A 19,217-nucleotide genomic window follows, 5' to 3' on the forward strand; every position below is an offset into this window, starting at 1 on the left:
GAAGAGAGTCCCCAAGTTGTCCTCTGACTGTACATGCACACACACACAAATATTAATAATAATAAAATATAGAGAAAACACCTAAGGGAGAAGGTTTTTCTGTTTATTTTTCTGGCTCAGTCCCAGGGTCCAGTTGATCATAGCGAGGAGGACAAAGTTGCTGGAGCTTGAAGCAGCTGGTCCCATCACAACTGAAAAGCAAATGAATCACTTTCTCCAGCTTATATAGTCTAGGATCCTTGCCTGGGAAGTAGTCCTGCCTACTATTGAGATAGCTCTTCTTATATCAATTAATGAACTCAAGATAATTCTGCACAGACATGTCCAGAGGCCCATCTAGATTCTGGCAAGTTAACAATATTCTGGCAGTTAAAAATAACCATCACATTCCATCAGTCAGGTTAAACTCAGCTTTGGGGAAGCCCTCTTTGACACCTCAGGCTGATCTGCACTGAGTTCTCTTACCATTGTTCCTGAAAAGGACAACTTCATATCTTATTTTTCCATTAGCCACATATGACATAGGAATCTTGGTTGTGACAGACTATTCACAGCCCAGTTACATATGAACCAAGGGTACCAGACCAATGGTCATCAGATTGACCTGCAACTCTGAGTTTATTGTGTCATGCCAGTGAAGGTTAAGGATACGGACAGTTGTGGATTGTCTGTAGCATTTCCTTCTTCCTAAGGAAGGAGAGGGGTTCATAAAGGTCAGGACACTGTAGAGACTCACCAGACTCAGGGAGCTCAGAAAGGAACGGGATTCACTAGGTCCTTCTCCAAGGTAGTGTTAGCAGGTAAACACTGGAGGAGACTGTTCTTCATGGGATTGCCTACAAATTGTGTGGGAGCCCCAGAGACACAACTTCTGTGAGTTGTCAGCCATGTCTGGGTGAGCTTGTTGGTGACCCAGTTACCTTAAGTATCTGCTTCTCCATCTTCTTGTAGGGAATCATACTATATCCACTGGTCACCAAGCTCGACTTGGGAGGAATAATTCCTTTGGTCTCCAGTTGGTGTCCTATCTGGGACAAATAGACACTTGTCCATATCCTCCCCAGGGAGGAAAAAAAACCACAAAATACAGATGGAAAACAAGACACAAAGAAAAAAAAGAAAATCACTCAAGGTCTAACATAGTAGGTGGCAGGTTTGTGGCTTGAACGGTCTTGTGTGATTTCCAGTTTCACAGAACTACCTCAGCCTTTATAGTAGTCAAAGTATCATTAGCTGGTAGAGCTAATCTAGCCAGACTTTCTGTATATCATATTTGTAGGTGGAAGAGAGCTTTAGCTGAGCGGTGCTAGCATTGAAGAATGAACAGACCAAAAGAAAAAGAGAAAGACCTGTATGCTTAAGCAGAATATTTATTTGGGAATTATACAGCAGCATCCTAAAATGGCATGTACTTTGAAGAAACCTATAGAACTGGCCAGTAAGACTTGCTTCTTGCCAGCTCTGAGAACTCATCACACAGTTTCACTTTAATTAAAGCATGACTCCTAGATTAATAACTGTAGGAAGAAGGGGGTCATAGCTTCAGACATTGTGTTGAGAAATGAGAGGCCGTCCCACGTGATAGCTAATCCAGTCAAAATAATTAGCAACTCTGGTGTAAACGCCTGGGAATTCCGGTTTTCCACAGTTTTCACCCCAACTCACAATGCCCCAAACATAAGTCACATTGTTGACATCCTTGCAGACCAAGGGACCTCCAGAGTCTCCTTTGCAGGCGTCGATGGACCCATCATCAGTACCTGAAAGAGAATCACATTTCCTTCCATTTGTCAGGGTCACCATGCAGCTTTCCTGCCTCCCACACTGACACATGGAAAGACTTGTACTAAAAAACAAACAAACAAACAAATAAACTTTCCTGGCAAGAAAGAACAGGCTGCCCTAGGTCACCCTTGAGATTGCAGATTGGGATGCAGCACAGGAAATAATTCATGGACCTTGTGCTTATTTCCCTGAGTTAGCATAGTCCTCCTTGGCATCTATATTTTACAGCACTGTGTAAGGAGATGCAGCTGTGAACCGGAAGTGTCAAAAGCAGACTAATACAGTGCAAACCCCAGGTTAACCACTTGGCACTTACCTGCGCATTGCATTTCTTTTTCATAGTAGCGATTTGGGTAAAACTGAGAGCAGTTGCCTATCAGGTTAACTTCGCCCCACCTAAGTGTGTAGACTTTTTTGTTATCTACACAAAGTGAGAAAACAGACATTTAGAAGCCACAAATGAGAAATCTAAATAAAAGTGGTCATAACTCAGTAAACTACTAGGAAGATGGGTTAATATACACTATTAATTATTACATATATTAGTTATGGAGGATTCTTAGCATATTTACCTCATATTCTCTCCATAGCCCTAGTTTCTAGGATTATCTTCCTAAATTTAATGAACAGTCAGGGAAGGTTATTGAACACTTGGCCTGAAATCACGTCATTCAGTACAGAGCTGACCCTATGATTGAGGTCCAGCCCTGTCCTATTCCTGGGTTCAGCGGGGGATTGATGTAGAAGTCAGTGATGGGGCTCTCCTGTGCACATCTTTGAGATCTTCTCTCATAGCTAGTAATTTCCTTGAAAGCAGCCTCAAAGAAGTTAGAAGTTGAAGTTGTCAGTGTGTGCATGTTTCTGTGCTTGAGGAAGTGCCTGTTTAAGTGACCTGAAGAGATGAGCAAGGAGGTAGAAATCCCGTCACATTTAAGTGAGGCTTTGTGGCTTGGAACAGCTTTGGTCTGTGGAAAGAGAAGGGCCGTGTGCTCCTTACTGACTGATGGACCATGGGGAAAGAGGAGAGAAGCACACAGGGGAGATGGACAGGGTGGAGAGCAAGGCTTTGTCCCATCTCCCCTCTTCCGTTTTCCAGCTCACAGCAATTTTGTTACCCAGTTTTCCATTCAGTGTCGGCTTACTCACTAGCCAAAATGCTCAGGGATCAGGCCTGCCTCACTCCTTACCAACACCCAGAACCTTCTTACGCAACGCTTAATAAATAATGTAGTTGGTGACTGCATACAATCGCAGTAATTTAATTACAGACATCTTATACATGTCTGATGCCCAGTTACTCTCCTGCCTGTGTCTCAGCACTGTGCTGAGGAACACGGTATGGAACTGTGACCCCCCCCCCACTCTCTCAGGAGGTCCATTTGAAAGGAAACTGCTTGACACCTCTCTAGGTCAAAAATGAAGCAAATCTTATTGGCCTCAAAGATGGTCTTGAACTCCTGATCCTCCTGCTTCTGGGATTATAGGTGTGCACTACCATAAGAATACATTTGGCTTCTTGTTTACAGTCCCGGGAACAAACCCAGAAACGTGCACCCGCTAGACAAATGCTCTAGAATTATGTGACAACTCCAGTTTCTTGAGATCCTTCTGTCGCTGGAGTTCTGGGCAGCTAGCTGCTCAGGTTGCGTGAGCCCAGGCAGGCAGCCCTTCCTGGATGGGCTCTCTCTTTTCTATGCATACTATTTCTCTGAGTACTAGAGTGGTTCCCGTATGTTTCTAATCCATGTCCCATCCTCAGAGCAAATACCTTTCTCTCGACCCCATCCGGAGATGATACATTTATCTTTTGGTTGGAATAGATATGGAGACCATGGGACACAGGCCGGGACAGAATTAGACAGCTCACATTCTTTCTTGCCCGAGTACTTTTTCATTTCAATCAAAGCTATGTCATTCTGGTAGGTAGTTCCATTATACTTTTCATGAACAATAACTCTGTTCACTGCTTGAACTCTCAACTGAGAGTTGGGCTTTAGCCAGTCTAATAACGCTGTCCATATTTGGTAATTGTGATATCTACTGGGTCTGTAAGGGAAAGCAAAGGGAAATGAAATATATCAAAGCAAAGGGCAAGGATTTTGACACTTCATCCCTGTATTCTTCCCTTTAAAGGACAGTTTTCTGAACATTTTTATTCTCATTTATATGATGCTATAAAATTGATTTTAGTTGGGGCAGGATTAGCTGAGTGTTAAATGGAGAGAGTGATGGTTCCCCAACTGTTCTATGACCTCGTTATCTAACCTCTCCGAATAATAAAGTATATCACAAAATGAAATGTCATAATCAAAAAACTTGAACATTTACATCTTCTTAAATTATATAATCTTCTGTTTTCTCATCAGATATAATAGGTTGTATCATAGGCTCAGGGAGCATAAATATTTCTTGAAGTTAGCTTTTTTAAAATATGGCTTACTGGGTACATATATAGAGTTTATCAACAGCATAGACTAGATGTTGTTCGGGGCACCGGGGTGCAGAAGTTAGCAAAACCAGAAAGCATCTAGAAAACATGCATCAGTGAGAGGAGTGGCTTTTAATAATTTACCAGGAGGGCTTTGATTGAGAGCCTTCAGGGGAAATTCCATAAGGAGATAAAGGGGTGACTTGAGATCCTTACCAGTTAACTAGGTAAGAGGTCATGGCAGGGAAAGACTACATGAAGGCCCCTTCACAGAGGGAACAATTGGTTTTGAGCATCTGAAGAAGCCCAGAGGAGGTAGATTAATTGGTCTGGGTGGACGAGACTCTTGAAGGAGAGGAAAGCCAAATCATACAAGGCCTTAGATGATTTACATGCGTTGACATTTGCTTAGATGCTTATCTGGAGAGGACTACAAAGCCTTTGCGTTGACAGGGCCACAAAGTAGAGAACAGACAGGTAGGCCAGTGGGTAGACAGGTGCATGTAGGTAAGGCCATTGGAGGCAAGTCACGTGCTCCAGATGACAGGTAGAAGCAGGCAGGGTGATGGTGAAGGAGATAGAGTTTGAGAAGTGAATGGTGAAAAATTAACATTAATAATGCCTGTGGAGCCGGGCAGTGGTGGTGCCTGCATTTAGTCCCAGCACGCAGGAGGTAGAGGAAGGTAGATCTCTGTGAGTTCAAGGCCCTGTCTTGTAAAAAAAAGAAAAAGAAAAAAAAAAAAATGCCTGTGAAGGTTTAAGACAGGAAACAGTGGAACAGGACAGTATTTAAGAGAAGTCCCATATAAACTAGGTCTTGGGCATCTGGAATTCAATGCTGTGTATGTATGTGTGTGTGTGTTAGTGTGCATGCATGCATGCACACGCGTGTGCATGTGCTCATGTTCATGTGTGTTTGGGGGGTGCAAAAATACGTTTGCAGGCGCACATGTGTGTGTATGCATGTGCAGACCAGAGATCAATCTTGGGTATTGTTCCTCAGGCACCGCCTCCCTTGTTTTTCTGGTGAGATCTCTCATTGGTCTCCAAGAAGGCCAGACTGGCTGTCCAGTCCCCAAAGAGCTCCCTCCCCAGTGCTGGTATTACAAGCACTGAATGCCACTACACTCAGCTTTAAAAGGCTGTAATATGGGCTCTGCGGCTCAGGCTCAGGACTTCATGCATGTACAGCAAGCAGTAGCCTGACTGAGGCATCTCTCTAGCTCTCCATGTAATGTTGACTTAGCCAGGAACTGGATGGATGTTGGCTGTACGGCAGTGGTTGGAGGAAAGGCTCTCCTGTGGTTACCATTTAGTCCCCTTAGAGTGGGATTTCGGAGCACAGATAACTTTAGGAATAATGAATAAGAAGAGGAAGCTAGGCTGAGCATTGAACTCAACTCTTCAGCCGTGTTGTGACGCAAGCGCAGAAGAAACCTGGCGGGACAGCTGAGGAGGGACAGCAGCAGGGGTGGGCAGAAATCCTGGGCCACAGAAACAGAGACGCATCTCTAAGGAGAAAGAGAAAAGAGGGTGTTTGCTGTTCCAATCACAAGGACACACACTTCGTCACTCAGTGCAAATGCCACTTCTCAGAAAGTTAGGCCACCTGAGAATTTGCTAAGAAGGGATTCATCTTAATAGCAAGCAAATGCTGGATGTTGTCCTGGCTCTACCGACTGGCTGCTTATATGGTGTCAGCTAAGGCGTTATTTAGCTTCCTTGTTAGGAAGCTTATCTACACAGTGGGAGGGATCCTGGTCACTGATGAGAATACTAAACCGGTAACCTGTAAAACGTGCCTGACCTAGGACCCGGTGTGTAAGCAGTGTTCACCAAACAACTCTATTTACTCTGAAGTCCAGACTGAGGGGGGAATCCTAAGCTCAAGCTGTTGTTCTTTTGCTGCAGCTAATGCCTAAGAAACACAAACACGAGACTCGGCGCCCACGTGGAGTTTATTGAGAGAAGGGAGAGAAAGAGGGGGTAGCTGGTGGCCAACTGAAAGCAGGAGAGAGAGGGGGGTGGTGGGGGGGTGGGCACAGCCAGGTGAGGCTGAAGTAGCGTCCGCCCATCGTCGGGGCGGGGGTCAGCTGGCTGCTAGTTCCTAACACAAGCAATACCTTCGGAGGAGACCAGGCTGGTCTCCCACTCACAGAGATCCGCCTGCCTCTGCCTCCCAAGTGCTGGGATTAAGGTTTAATGAGGTTGTATGGGTTGGGTTTTAATCCAGTAAGACAGGGGTATGCATGGGGGAAAAGAGAAATCTCAGAGCTACATGTGCACAGAGGAAAGGACACTGAAGGCCACAGCGAAGCTCAAGCCAAGAGAAGCCCCAGGAACAAGCATTGCTGCACATTGGCGCTGGCCTTCCAGCCTCCAGAACGGTGAAAACTAGACCTGTCGGTTTTAAGGCCAACTGCTCCGTGGTGTTTGTCAGCAAACTAATACAGCCACTTATAACGCTCCTGTAGAACCAGTGCCAGACTTGTATTTCTCACTTGTCACATGCCAAAGCTGAGACCACATTGTGCCTCCCCCTGTTTCTCTTACCTGGGAAATCTGTCAAAGGGGTCCAGATATGACTGGTCTTCTGTAGATGGGTTTCCTCTGACTCCCTGTCAGCTCTTAGTGATTGCAAGTCTGTCAGAAATAGCCTGCTGCTCTTCAGAATCTTCCCAATAGCAGCACAGGTGCTGCCCTACCTGGTACGATGCCTTGCCTTCAGAGCAGCTTCGAGTCATGGACACATGTAAATAATTTAGACAGACTCAAAGAATGAGCCAGCCAGTAATGGGTCAGTATACCACATAAGTAGCACTGAGCCTTGGACATGTCCTTTATTGTCCAAAACTCCATTAAATTCACTTCGGGGTATATGGATTTGAAAAAGCCATCTGTGATTGTGAAGTCAAACTAGCTCTTTAATGTCCTTGTTATGGAAAGACCAGAGGGGATGCCAGGTTAGTATCACTCCTTCATAAATGCTCAGTCATAAACTCTTCTGGACAGTTCTGTCCTAGCACTGTGAGCCAAAGAGTCATATAGTACCTAAGTTCCGCCCTCACCAGAACACTAGAGTCCAGGCATGAGTACCAGAAAAATAACCCTGATAACAGAGTAAAACTCATTTTTTATGTAAGCTTGTATCTATTACCTATCACCATCTCTACAACTTATTTTCAAGAAGTCTAAAACATACTGAAGACATTTTTACCTGACACAGTGTGCAGCTGTCAGAACCCAACAGCCACCAATATAAATTCCCCCGCAGGTGATTCTTTCTCCATCCTTAATTGCCACCTGCCATGGATAGTCTCCCTGTAAGAGACATTTGTGTGGTTACCACCCTTCTACTGGATGGTCACAGACAGGCAACCCTAGGACATGTCCACATGTGGTCTCAGTCTCCTGCAAGCACACCATCCCTCACTTTTGTGTGACCAGGCTGATCCTCGGAGGGGTTGTGAGGTCATGCAGGCTTACCACCTCTGCTGGCTTCCCTCCAACCACTCTTTTCCTTAGAATATGTGTCCTTCTTTTGACGCCACAGGATAGCTTAGGCAACAAGGACTTTATCCGTTGTCTTTCTTCAAGAAAGGAAGAGATGGGATCATTATTTTTCTCGAATCCATTATCTTGTGGATAGACACTTCTTGGTTCTTTCTATCTATCTACCTTCCTATCTATTGTCTATCGTCTACCCATCTCCTCTCTCTCTCTCTCTCTCTCTCTCTCTCTCTCTCTCTCTCTGTGTGTGTGTGTGTATGTGTGTGATGTTTACACAGGTGCATACACACATGTCTATTTGAGACCAGAGGTCAACCATCAAATGCCTTCCTCATTCACTTTCCACCTCATTTTCTGAGACCGTCTCTCGATAAACCTGGGATTCACTAATTGTCTAGGCTGGCTGGCCAATGAGCTCCAGTGGTCTGCCCGCCTTTTTCATCTGGATACTGCCATTACAGACATGCACCTCCACTGGGTCTTTTAAATGGGTGCTGGGATCTGAACTTAGGTCCTCCTACTCATGAATAGATTACATATGTAAAACATACATACATATTATATAGTATGTGTCAGAGCAGGCCACATTCATCAGTAAGCTTTGGAGATTATACTGGACTGTTTACCTTAATGGGAAATTCTGGCTCAGCATGCAAATTGACTTGTTCTCCGAAGTTCTGTCTAAAAGTGACTTGGGATGGAAAGCTGGTTTGGAGGGTAAACATTTACCATCCTCTGAGAGATGAGAGATGCCACATACCCAGGAATTGCTACAATGAGAACTCACTGTAGCATGTGTATCACATTTTGAAGGTATGGAGCGATGCATCTTTCATTGTTGTGATTTTCACTTTCTAAAAGGAAATCTCTTTTCAGTCATACTAATGCTAGCATTATGATAGCAAGTACTTTTGTGTATGGGCTCATATGGACATCCCATATGTATATTTGCCTCATTATTTTAATTAGTATAGTTAATAAATTTGTCACAGTATATTAATCCAGAGAGCCACATGCCAGGAACCTTGGATGATTGGATCGGCAGGCCTCATCTTACATTTGCTTCCCTCCCCGGTGAGTGTGTATGTGTGCAGTATTTGTCACCAAAAACCACCGTAGAGCAAGGCTCAAGGCATGAATTTGCAAGAGAATGCATGAGAAAGGAAGAAAATGGCAGTGTAAAGATGTCTTCTTTGTTCTTATATTTGCCACGCCATGAAAAGGTTAAGAAATTCGTTTCATCAAATGAGAAAGGACACTCATATTAATGATAATTATTTGGAGCCTATGAACAGGAGGTAGTATCCCAAGGAAGAGAAGCTGTGAATGAATATGGAAAGATTTACTTTGGTAAAATCTCTCACCTATCCTACCAACTGGGTTGAAGAAAGTGTGTGATGATCTGAAGGTTTTGTTTAGACTCTCGAAATTAGATCCTCATTCACTGAAGCTTGTGAAAGCAGGACAGATGGAATCTGAAAACAAATGTCGTCTTCAGTAGACAATATTGGTATGTGTGTGTGTGTTCATGTTAGTGTGTGTACGAATGCGTGTGTGTGTTCATGTGTGAGTACATGAGAGAGAGAGAGAGAGTGTGTGTGTGTGTGTGTGTGTATGTGAGTGTGTGTATGTGAAAATCCCTCTTGCCTGGCACCTCTAGATTGGAGATATAAATATTGTACTCGTTTTATTTAGAATGTTGTTTACTAATGTGAGACCCTGAAAATTAGAAGTTAATATCACATGAATTTCATCTTAAAGTCTCCCCAAACCTATTGGTGTGTAATCTAAGGTGAGATAGTTGATAAAATTAAATAGTTAATAAAAATGATGGAGTCACGATGGAAAGTCAGTCTTGCTGACTTGAATAAATCACTGCCATTTCAGGAACTTCTATCTAACTCGGTTTGGCTCTTGGTGCACAGCCGCTCAGGGTACAGGGTGTCAGAGGCTTCCTGTCACTATGATTTATAACACAGAGAAAGGACAAGTCAGTCAACTAATGTGGATTATCTTCCATTTCAGAAGATGGTTTGTATATCATGCTTGAAATCAAGTTACTTTTGTAAAAACTAAACTGACAAAGCTTTTCTCTGTTAGGAAGAACTTTATGTAGAACTATAGTAGCATTTGACTTTGGTCATGTGAACTAACCTGGCTTTAAGAGCAATTCTTAATAATAACAGGCGTTTGCTTTTATGTTTGCTTTTCTTAAAAGCAATGGGGAAGTAGAACAAGCTGCTTTTTTTTAACTTAAACTTTTAACAGAGTTGTTCTTTGCTTGAATTGGTTGTACATTTAATTCATGAATACATTATACATAGTATGTATATATTACACATGGTATGTACATACTTGGTACTAAAGTGCTGAAACCAAAAAACCAAAAAAGCTAACTCACCTGTGTCCATATCAGCAGTCAAAATTTCTGTTTCTTCAGTTTCTCCTCCTGTGATAAAACAACAGAAAATCCAAGTAATTAATATTATGTCTCTAGAGAAAATTCAATCGTTAAAGTATCTTAACTCTGGTAATTTTAAATATTGCCCTCTGGTTTCCTTCCTATAGCCGGACAACTGCAAAGATGAGGTGAACCCTATAGAAATCCCTGCTGCTGATGGGGTGTCTGTTAGTGCAACTGAGTGGCAAGGCTCAGGTTCTGCAGACAAAATACTTGGCTCCGGAAAGAGAACTTCCCTTCTGCTCTCTCATTCCAACTCATTGCACGGGGAAGAGAACAGCCATCAGGGCCCATGCACCTAGAGATACCTTAATGATTTTCCTGTAGGAATGGCTAGCTAGCATTTTAATCTCAGAAAAGGGTGCCCTGCTTCCTTAGACTTTTATATGGATCTTTCCACCCTGCCATCCCAGCATGCCTTGGTGGACAAGACCATAGTCCCTGTGGCCTGGAGATCCAGAGATGAATCCCCACCAGCATGTTGCTCTGTTGGGATGCGGGTAAAGCTGGGGGCAGGACAGTTTACCATAGCAACTTCACTTTGACACGGTGGTCTTGTATTTTGTTCCTGGATTTCTCAAGCTCTCCTTGGAATAGACATAGAGGGGTTGTGTCCCAGGGTACCAAGGGTTTTTCTCAGAGATAGTCACATGAGTACATGTATGAGTCAGAGAAGACTCGACTATTAACCTTCAGTGCCCAGCAAAGGCAAGTAAGGAAAGCCCAGTGCAGCTGAAGAGTTCTGGGCATTAGAGCAGCGTGAAGCTGTAAAAAAACGGAAGCCATGGGGGAAACGGTGGCCGTCCTTGGTGATGTACTAACCAAGGATTTCATTTTTTACATTGATTTCTTTGTGTGCATGCACACACACATGCACACAGTGTCTGAGTATTGTGTGGGTGTGTGACTAGCACATGTGTGGAAGTCAGGACAATTTAAAGGAGTCATTTCTCCTTCCACTAAGTTCCTCTGGGTTATGCTCAAGTAGTCAGGTGTGATGGCAACTGCTTTTATCCACGAATCCATCTTGCTGACCCAAAACTAAGAATTTCTTTTCAACAGGCATCATCGCAGAAGGAGCTAATAAACAGATGGGTGACAGATTGAAGATGATATTTGTAATGTCTAAAGCTGGCAAAGCGTTAATATCCAGATTCCTTTACATCGGTAAGAAGGAAGACTGCAGTGAAAGAAATGTAAAATCAAGAAAAGAATGTGAGCTGGTGAGAAGATGTGAAAGAAAAGAAAAGGTGGGAGGAAAAACTCTCAGAAAACTAGACCTGTGTGAATTTGACCTGAGCCATTGGTTATCACGAGAGTCCAAGGTAATAATTAACACTGCCATCACTTGGCAGTTGGCAGCTAGCTCAGTGTGAAGCTGGATAGTGCTATATGTTGGTGGGTGAAGAGAAAGTTCAGACAGTATAGCTGGATATGAGAGCTGGTACTTAATGGCTCTGGCAAAGAACATTCACGTGCTACTTGTCAATTAAGGAGTTGTTTACCACAAGACTTAAGCCCTTGCCAGGTAGATGTTTCAAAGGAAGTTAAACATTCTGAAGGAGATGTTTATCACAGTGCAGTGGTGGGCTGCTAGTCCACTGCTTAAAAGATTGAGTAAATTGGAAAGTGAGCATGCATTTTATGCAGCTGCTAGAAGCAACAGAGTAGGGCAACACAGGGCAACATAGACAGCCTTCAAATGCAACAACAAAAAAAAAAAAGGTAAAGGAAACATAAGATCTACAACACAATGGAAGACGGGTGATCACGAGATTGCAGTGTGCAAGGGAGAAGAAATCGCACAAGCAAAATGACATGTGCTTTCAAGCACACTAGAATGGTTGGCAGGAAAATGGGAAGTAGGGCTAAGAGATAAGCAAGAGGGGCCTGTGATCGCATAAAAAGACGTGCGAAGTATCATTAATTCTCCCTCACCCCTGTCACTGATGTCTGAAGCTAGAGAAGGAAGACGGGACAAAAGGAAAGGAGGAGGAATAAATGAGGGGCGGACGGCAGCTTCAGGGGGGAGGGGCAAAAATGTCAAATGAGATGGAACACAAGGCATTAACTGAGAATCGACATTTGGGGCAAGGGTCAACTCTGAGATGGCATCTCCTAAGAAATCCTAAGGAAAGCCATGAACTTCTGGCATCATGTGTGTTGGGGACTTGAGTCATTTTATATGAATAACTAAGAGTGGCTGGAGGAGGTAGGGCTGGAGATGAAGCTGGAGAATCTGCTAAATCACACTTTGTTTGAAAATATAATGATAGCTAATACTTTGTATGCTTTTTTTTTTTTTAAGCGGCTCCAGGATTTGGGGATACCTGGTTTATGAAATAAATATCAAAATATGAAATGTTTTCTATTTCTTCTGGTGGCACTTTCTTTAAAAGCTTGGTTTTGAGGGGGAAAGAGACTAGAAAGGTAATGAGCAAAGGTGGCATGTTCAGGGAAGCTCCCACGGTCGGTTTTCCCCATTGGTGTGATGGAAAGCTTAGCACAATGAACAAAGCCTCTGCTAGCCAAACTAATGAGAAAACTGGGGCCTTTCTTGTACACGCCCATATCATGCTCAGCCTATTTAAAATATAAGGAAACAATTATCACCTACTTTTCAATATCCCAAGATTTTAATAAACGCTTACCTTGATCTTGATCTGAACGTGCAAGGTCTGAAGAAAGACAAAACACAAAGGCATAGTTTTACCACAGTGAAGACTAGCTTTTACCCCCGGGGGGAAAAAAGAACCTCATACCATATTATTACACATATACCCCAAACTAAAATTGTAAGTTTTCTATTAAAAAATGGACTTACTTTCACGAATTTGAGGATGTCTGGTTTCTAAAAACAAAGCATTGGCATGAAGAGATTATTTTTATTTAAGTAAAAAACATGCAAATCATTAACATTTCAGAAACAATGTAACAACTTAAAATTAATAGAAACATAAGGTTGAAAAACAAAGTCAAATAGCATGCTATTTTATCTTAATGTAAATTCCAATAAGATTTTTATTTTGCATTTAAACACAAGTTCACTCCAGCAAGAGAAATTATTTTAAGTTTAAAAAAAGATTAGTATTTTAGATACATCTGCACACATACTCAAAAGGAAACTCAGTATACAATTCTACGAAGTTACAATTATTTTTAACTTGCACTAACAAAGAGGGGATACCCTGGTTGGTTTTTGTCAACTTGACACAAACCAAGATTATCTTGGAGGAGGGAATCCTAGTGGAGAAAATGCCTCTGGGGGATTGGCTGTAGGCAAGTCTGTGGGTATTTTCTTGATTAATGGTTGACATGGGAGGGCCAGTCCGCTGGAAGCAGTGCCACCCTGGGCAGGTCCTGAGTTATAAGAAAAACGGGCTGAGCAAGCCATAGAGAACAAGCCGGTGAAGCAAGCCGTGGAGCAGCGTTCTTCCAGGGATTCCGTCCCTGCCTTTGGGTCTCTGCCTTGACATTCTCAGTGTGACTGGAGCATTTGTAGGGTGGGGGTTGTAGCCTTTTCCTTCCCATGCTGTTTTTGGTTATGGTGCTTTATCAATAGAAATCTCAACTGTGACGGAACTTCTAAGAGGTAAACACAATCCAGAGATGATACAAACTTGCTTTGATTTAGTGATTTTGATAGCCACTTAATAGCCAGTGAGCATGTTACATCTCTGCTATCACTTTTACTTTCTTTAAAAGGGAAACAGAACCATTTCTGGAAGCTAAATGTGGTACTTCTTCCAGAGTTGGGAAATTGAACTACCTGATATTTTACTAAGTGCATTATATATGTATGTATATATATACATATGTATTTAAAATTGTGTAGGAAAATAAGCTTTGTGTTTTACGTAGTTACTTTATTGCAGATTTTTTCCATAAAAACTAACAAATTGTATGCCTTGACCTTAATCCTTATTGCTTTAAAGGGGAGAAGAGAGGAAACAAGAGGAAGACATGGAGAAGAGGCTGAGACATTCCTTGGCAATGAAGCTATGCGGCTTCAATTGCAGCATGGCTCACCATTCTCCTGCTTACAACCGTTTCCTTTCTTGCTCCCTTTACTAAAGGACTAAACTAATAAAAATAAATTTTATTAAATATAATATAAATATAAATTTTAATAAAAATAAAGGTACTTTATCTCAACTTCTCAGATGCTCTTTCAAAGAATGGTCAGATGACTCAGGGGTTAAGAGTTCTGGCTGCTTTTCTAGTGGTCCTGAGTTTTAGTCCCAGCAACCACATGGTGGCTCACCACCATCTATAATAGGATCTCTGGCATGCTGGTTTACATGTAGAGCACTCATACATAAAATGTAAATAAATAAAATAAAAAGAAATGGTGATGGAGTTGTCCTCCTGTACATATGTTTCTCTTATTGGATAATGAATAAACACTCTTCCGGTAATGAGGCAGGAAGATAGGTGGATTGAGGAGAATTCTGGGTAAGGTAAGCAGAGTGAGCCCACCAGACTGAGTCGTGATGCCGCCCAAGGAGTAACATGCCGGGGCATTACTGGGTAAACCACAGGACAACCTGGGCACTGAACTCGGGTCATCACGCTTAGTGGCTAACACCTTTACCCCTGTGCCAGCCCGCTGGCCTTCTCATAACGCTTTCGATTTCACTTAATGTTTCACAGGTTTCTCTTATTTGCTGTCTTTCTTCTTCCACTGAGACTTAAAATCGGTAACTAGAGACACTTATTTACTTTTGAGACAAAGTTTTACTGTGTAGCCCTGAATGTTTTAGAGCTTGCTTGAGTAGGCCACGCGACCTCAAGTTTACAAGCATCCCTCTGCCTCTGCTTCCGGAGTGCTGAGATTCCATGTCTTGTTGGGTAGGGATTCTTAAACGGTATGCACTATTGTGACCCTCTAGATCAGGGCCAGGCATGTAAAGCAAGTACTCACTTAGGAAAGAATGAATGTAATACTGACATTTTTCCTTTGAAACTAATAGATGAGAATAAAAAGTCAATGTGTGTGGCACAGAATAGGTACACAATAACTACTTTTTAATCATTTGGAGTTGTCCAGAGCACTGATCCATTGAGACTCAGCGAATAGCAAAAAAGCATTACACGTTATTATACATTTCTACTATGAGTTATATCCTATGGAAACAAAACAGTCCATAAATACAGAAATAATGACACAATTAGTAACAAACATTTTATAGCTTCTTGCTGACATAATGGATGTAGACAACAGTTTCAAGTCTGCTAAGTCTATAGGTAAATGACTGTAGTGGAGCTTTTCGATGCAGACATCAAATTCACTCGGGCCAATATTAGCGTTAGCAAAAGTGAGGTGATGAGGCAAAAAAGATTCCACTGTTAACACCTCGTCAAGAATCGAAGCCTAAAATATTCAGTCATATGTCTAACCAACTCTATGAGTCTAGCGTAAGCAGCATTCTATAGGAAGATTATCAAGACAAAAACAAAATCTCAGTGATATTAAAAAAAAAAAAAATGGAGTGAGGGCTGCAGGGATGGCTCAGAGGTTAGGAGCACTAACTATTTTTCCAGAGGCCCCAAGTTTAATTCCCAGCAACCACAGGGTGGCACACAACCATTTATAATGAGATATGGTGCCCTCTTCAGGACTACAGGGATACATACAGACATAATGCTGTATACATAATAAATAAATAAGTCTTAAAAAAAAAAAAATGGAGTAAGGAGGTTGAGGATAACAAATAAAAAAGATATTTTTTTAAAAGCTAATGAATGTAACATTCAAGTTCTTGAGTATCTTGGTTTGTACACATTAACTCAAAGGAAACATTTGAGTTAGGAAAATTTGAACATGGCTGTTATTAAGTGATGCTAAGGAGTGTTACTGTTACTTAGGAGAAAGTAGCTTAAAATATAGTGTTCTTAGCTAGAGGTGGTGGCATACACCTTTAATCCCAGTACTCAGGAGGCAGAGGCAGGCAGATTTCTGTGAGTTCAAGGCTAGCCTGGTCTACAAACCCTGTCTCAAAAAACCAAACAAGCACACACACACACACACACACACACACACACACACACACACAGCATTCTTATCATGAGAGAAGTATATGTTAAGTGACATGGTATCTGAAGCTTTTTAAATATTGCAACAAACAAGCTGTCAGATAGAATGAACATGGCTAGCAAACAGTAGTAGCTGTCACAGTTAGAAGACAGTTCTTAGAGGCTCATGCTAATAGTGTATCGTTTTTACATATGTTCGTTTGTAATGAACAGTGCTGCAATAACAAGTAGGTATAAAGAGAAGGTTAGACCACTGTTCTTCAAATGCCTCAGCCACAGTCCTACTTAGGCTGTGATTTACCTAAAGAGAAGTTTCGTACTTCAGGGTTCGATAATGGAATAAAGTGACAGAGTTTTTGGATTACCGTCACAGCCAGTCTCATCTTCTCCTGTAATGCAGTCCACTTCACCATTGCACTTATATTCGTTTGGGATGCAAACACCCGACTTGCAAAGGAAAGCGTTACCTTGGCAATCTGTATAAACACAAGTACAAGTTATTGCCACTATTTTCCATTGAAAGAGGTATGAGCTGAGGCAGTAGCTCAGCGGTAGCATGCCTACCTATCACATGACAGGCCCTGGGTTCAATCCCCAGCACACACACATACACTTGTGTGTGCAGATGTGCATGTATGTATACACACATGCACCATATGTATGCACACATATGAAATGAGATCTTATATTTATCATTGAAGCTGTTTCGACATTTTTAGTCAGAGTAATGAATATGGGGGATTTGAAAGGCTGATTCATTCCTACCTTTGCAACACAGCTCATCACTTTGATCCCCACATTCATTGACTCCATTGCAGGCTCTCTCCTGAGGAATGTGCTTCCCATTCACACACCGGAAGGACTGATTTGTAGGAGAACCTGGAAAGCAGAGATGGTCTGTGAAATTTATTTATGGATGTGTGGTATAACATCATTAACACATTATGAGATACAGGGGTAACTAAGATAAAAATATGCATGGGTAATTCCAGCACCCTGGAGGCTGAAACAGGAATCATTGCAAACCTGAGGTCAACCTGAACTAGATAGAAAGTTCCCATCCATAAAAACAAAAATAAGTGAATACATTAATTAAAACTAAGTCAATAAAATGAAGAAGCCTACAGAATGGAAAATATTTTCCATATATATGATTAATTTTAATAAAAATATTATATTGATGTTACAAAAAATTAATATATAGAATATAGAAGAAAGGTTTGAAAATCAAGAAAACAACATGATCAGAAAATGGGCAATGGGCTGGGCATTGGTGGCACATGCTTTTAATCCCAGCACTCAGGAGGCAGAGGCAGGTGGTTCTCTGTGAGTTCGATGCCAGCCTGTTCTACAGAGCTAGTTCCAGGAAGGCTCTAAAGCAATACAGAGAAGCCCTGTCTTGGAAAACCAAAAAGAAAAGAGGGAGAGAAAGAGAGAGAGAGGAGAGAGAGAAGGAGAAAGGGAGGGGGGAAGAAATGGCTATGGAATTGAACAGAGAGTTCTCAAAAGGGAAAATTCAAATGGCTAATAATCACCTTAGAATGGGTTAAACATCATTAGCCATAGAAAAATTCAAACTGAAACAACTTTGAGATTCTATCCCCCCTCTGCCCCAGCAGAATGGCTATTAGAACAAAGTCAGATGACAAGTGTTGGTGAGGATGTGGGAAAAGGGAACCCTTATTCACTGGTGGGAATACAAATTGGTACAGTCACTATGGAAATCAATGAGGAGGTTCCTTTAAAAAAAGCTAAAATTAGAATTTTTATATGACTCAGCTAGATCAGTCTCATACATATATCCAAAAAACTCTATACCTTATGACAAAGATACTCTCACATCTGTGTTCTTTGCTGGTCTATTCACAATAGGCAGGAAATGGAATCAGCTTAGTTGTGCATCAGCTGGTGAATGGATAATGTGGTACTCATACACAATGGAATTTTGCTCAGTCATACAAATTAAGTCTGCAGGCAAATGAATAGAACTGAAAATGTGTATACTGAATGAGGTGATCCAGGCCCAGAAAGACTAATGCTGTATCTTCTCTCTCAAATGTAGATTCTAGTTGTGAGTTTCTAGATTTCTGTGTGGAGGTTGGTGTGTGTTGATGGGGACCAGGAATCGAGGAAGGAACCATGAGGTGAGTGGGGGTAATAGGAGAAAAACCCAGTAAAATAAATGGGCCATGAAGGTGAGCATGGGCACAAGGCAACAGGCGGGTTAGAACAGACAAGCGTGGGAGGGCGGGGAGATGTCAGGGTGGGGAAGGACTGGAAAAAACCAAGAGCCATGAAAAAGCCCTATGGAAACATGCGTTATAAGCTAGTTAAAAATACAGTAATTTTAAAAGAAGTTGGGACAAAGATATCCTATACAGGTGGATAATGCTGCTTTCAGACTTAGGAAGTTTTAAAAATGAAAATCCCTGCACTAAGGGTAAGACACCTCCCTACATGTTTTTTGGTCAGAGAGGTTCCAAGGAGCTCTCAAAATAGTAAAGGCTACTGCTGTTACTTTTGGCTGCTCATCATAGCTAGATTGTAAGGCCCTATTGCTGAAGAGACCACGCATGTTGTCTGCAAGACGCATAGATGTCAAGCTGGAACTAAGCTGCGAGGCTGCCTGTGAGCTTCCCTGGTGGCTAGCTTACACAGCGCCAGAAAGTGGTACCAAAGCTGCTGGGGAGAAACCTTTTTCTTTTTTAGGTTTATTTTATTTCCTTTTTTAAGTTTAGATTTGAAACAAGGTTGTTTTACATGTCAATCCCGGTTCCTTCACCCCCCCTGTTTCCCCCCCGCCAGCCCATCCCTTTTCTGCTCCCCAGGGAGAGTGAGCCTTCTATGAGGAATCTTCAAAGTCTGTCGTATCATTTGGGGCAGGGCCTAGGCCCTCCCCCCATGTGTCTAGGCTGAGAGAGTATCTCTGGGGAGAAAACTTACCAATAGTCTTACCTAGAGGGGGACCCTGCATGCTTTAATGCCAACCTTCTGGAC

The 19,217-nt window shown here is 42.1% G+C and overlaps 1 protein-coding gene across 2 annotated transcripts in view; it reads right to left on the reverse strand.

The window, feature by feature from the left end:
- Positions 1-1,352: 1,352 nt before the first annotated feature.
- The window catches only part of Cfi (complement factor I), a 31,892-nt gene continuing 14,027 nt past the window's right edge, over positions 1,353-19,217 (reverse strand). Inside the window, exons 5-14 of one of the 2 annotated variants that reach the window (XM_051185516.1) lie at positions 16,986-17,099; positions 16,586-16,696; positions 13,009-13,035; positions 12,836-12,862; positions 10,125-10,172; positions 7,700-7,803; positions 7,431-7,534; positions 3,554-3,831; positions 2,102-2,206; positions 1,353-1,760 (exon numbers count right to left, since the gene is read on the reverse strand). In XM_051185516.1, the coding sequence (XP_051041473.1) occupies positions 1,543-1,760; positions 2,102-2,206; positions 3,554-3,831; positions 7,431-7,534; positions 7,700-7,803; positions 10,125-10,172; positions 12,836-12,862; positions 13,009-13,035; positions 16,586-16,696; positions 16,986-17,099 (1,136 nt within the window). In that variant the 3' untranslated portion in view covers positions 1,353-1,542. The remainder of the gene's footprint in view (positions 1,761-2,101; positions 2,207-3,553; positions 3,832-7,430; positions 7,535-7,699; positions 7,804-10,124; positions 10,173-12,835; positions 12,863-13,008; positions 13,036-16,585; positions 16,697-16,985; positions 17,100-19,217) is intronic. The other variant, XM_051185514.1, reaches the window with a different exon arrangement.

Source organism: Phodopus roborovskii, unplaced genomic scaffold (assembly GCF_943737965.1).
Source record: "Phodopus roborovskii unplaced genomic scaffold, PHOROB, whole genome shotgun sequence".
NCBI classification, from domain to species: Eukaryota; Metazoa; Chordata; class Mammalia; order Rodentia; family Cricetidae; genus Phodopus; species Phodopus roborovskii.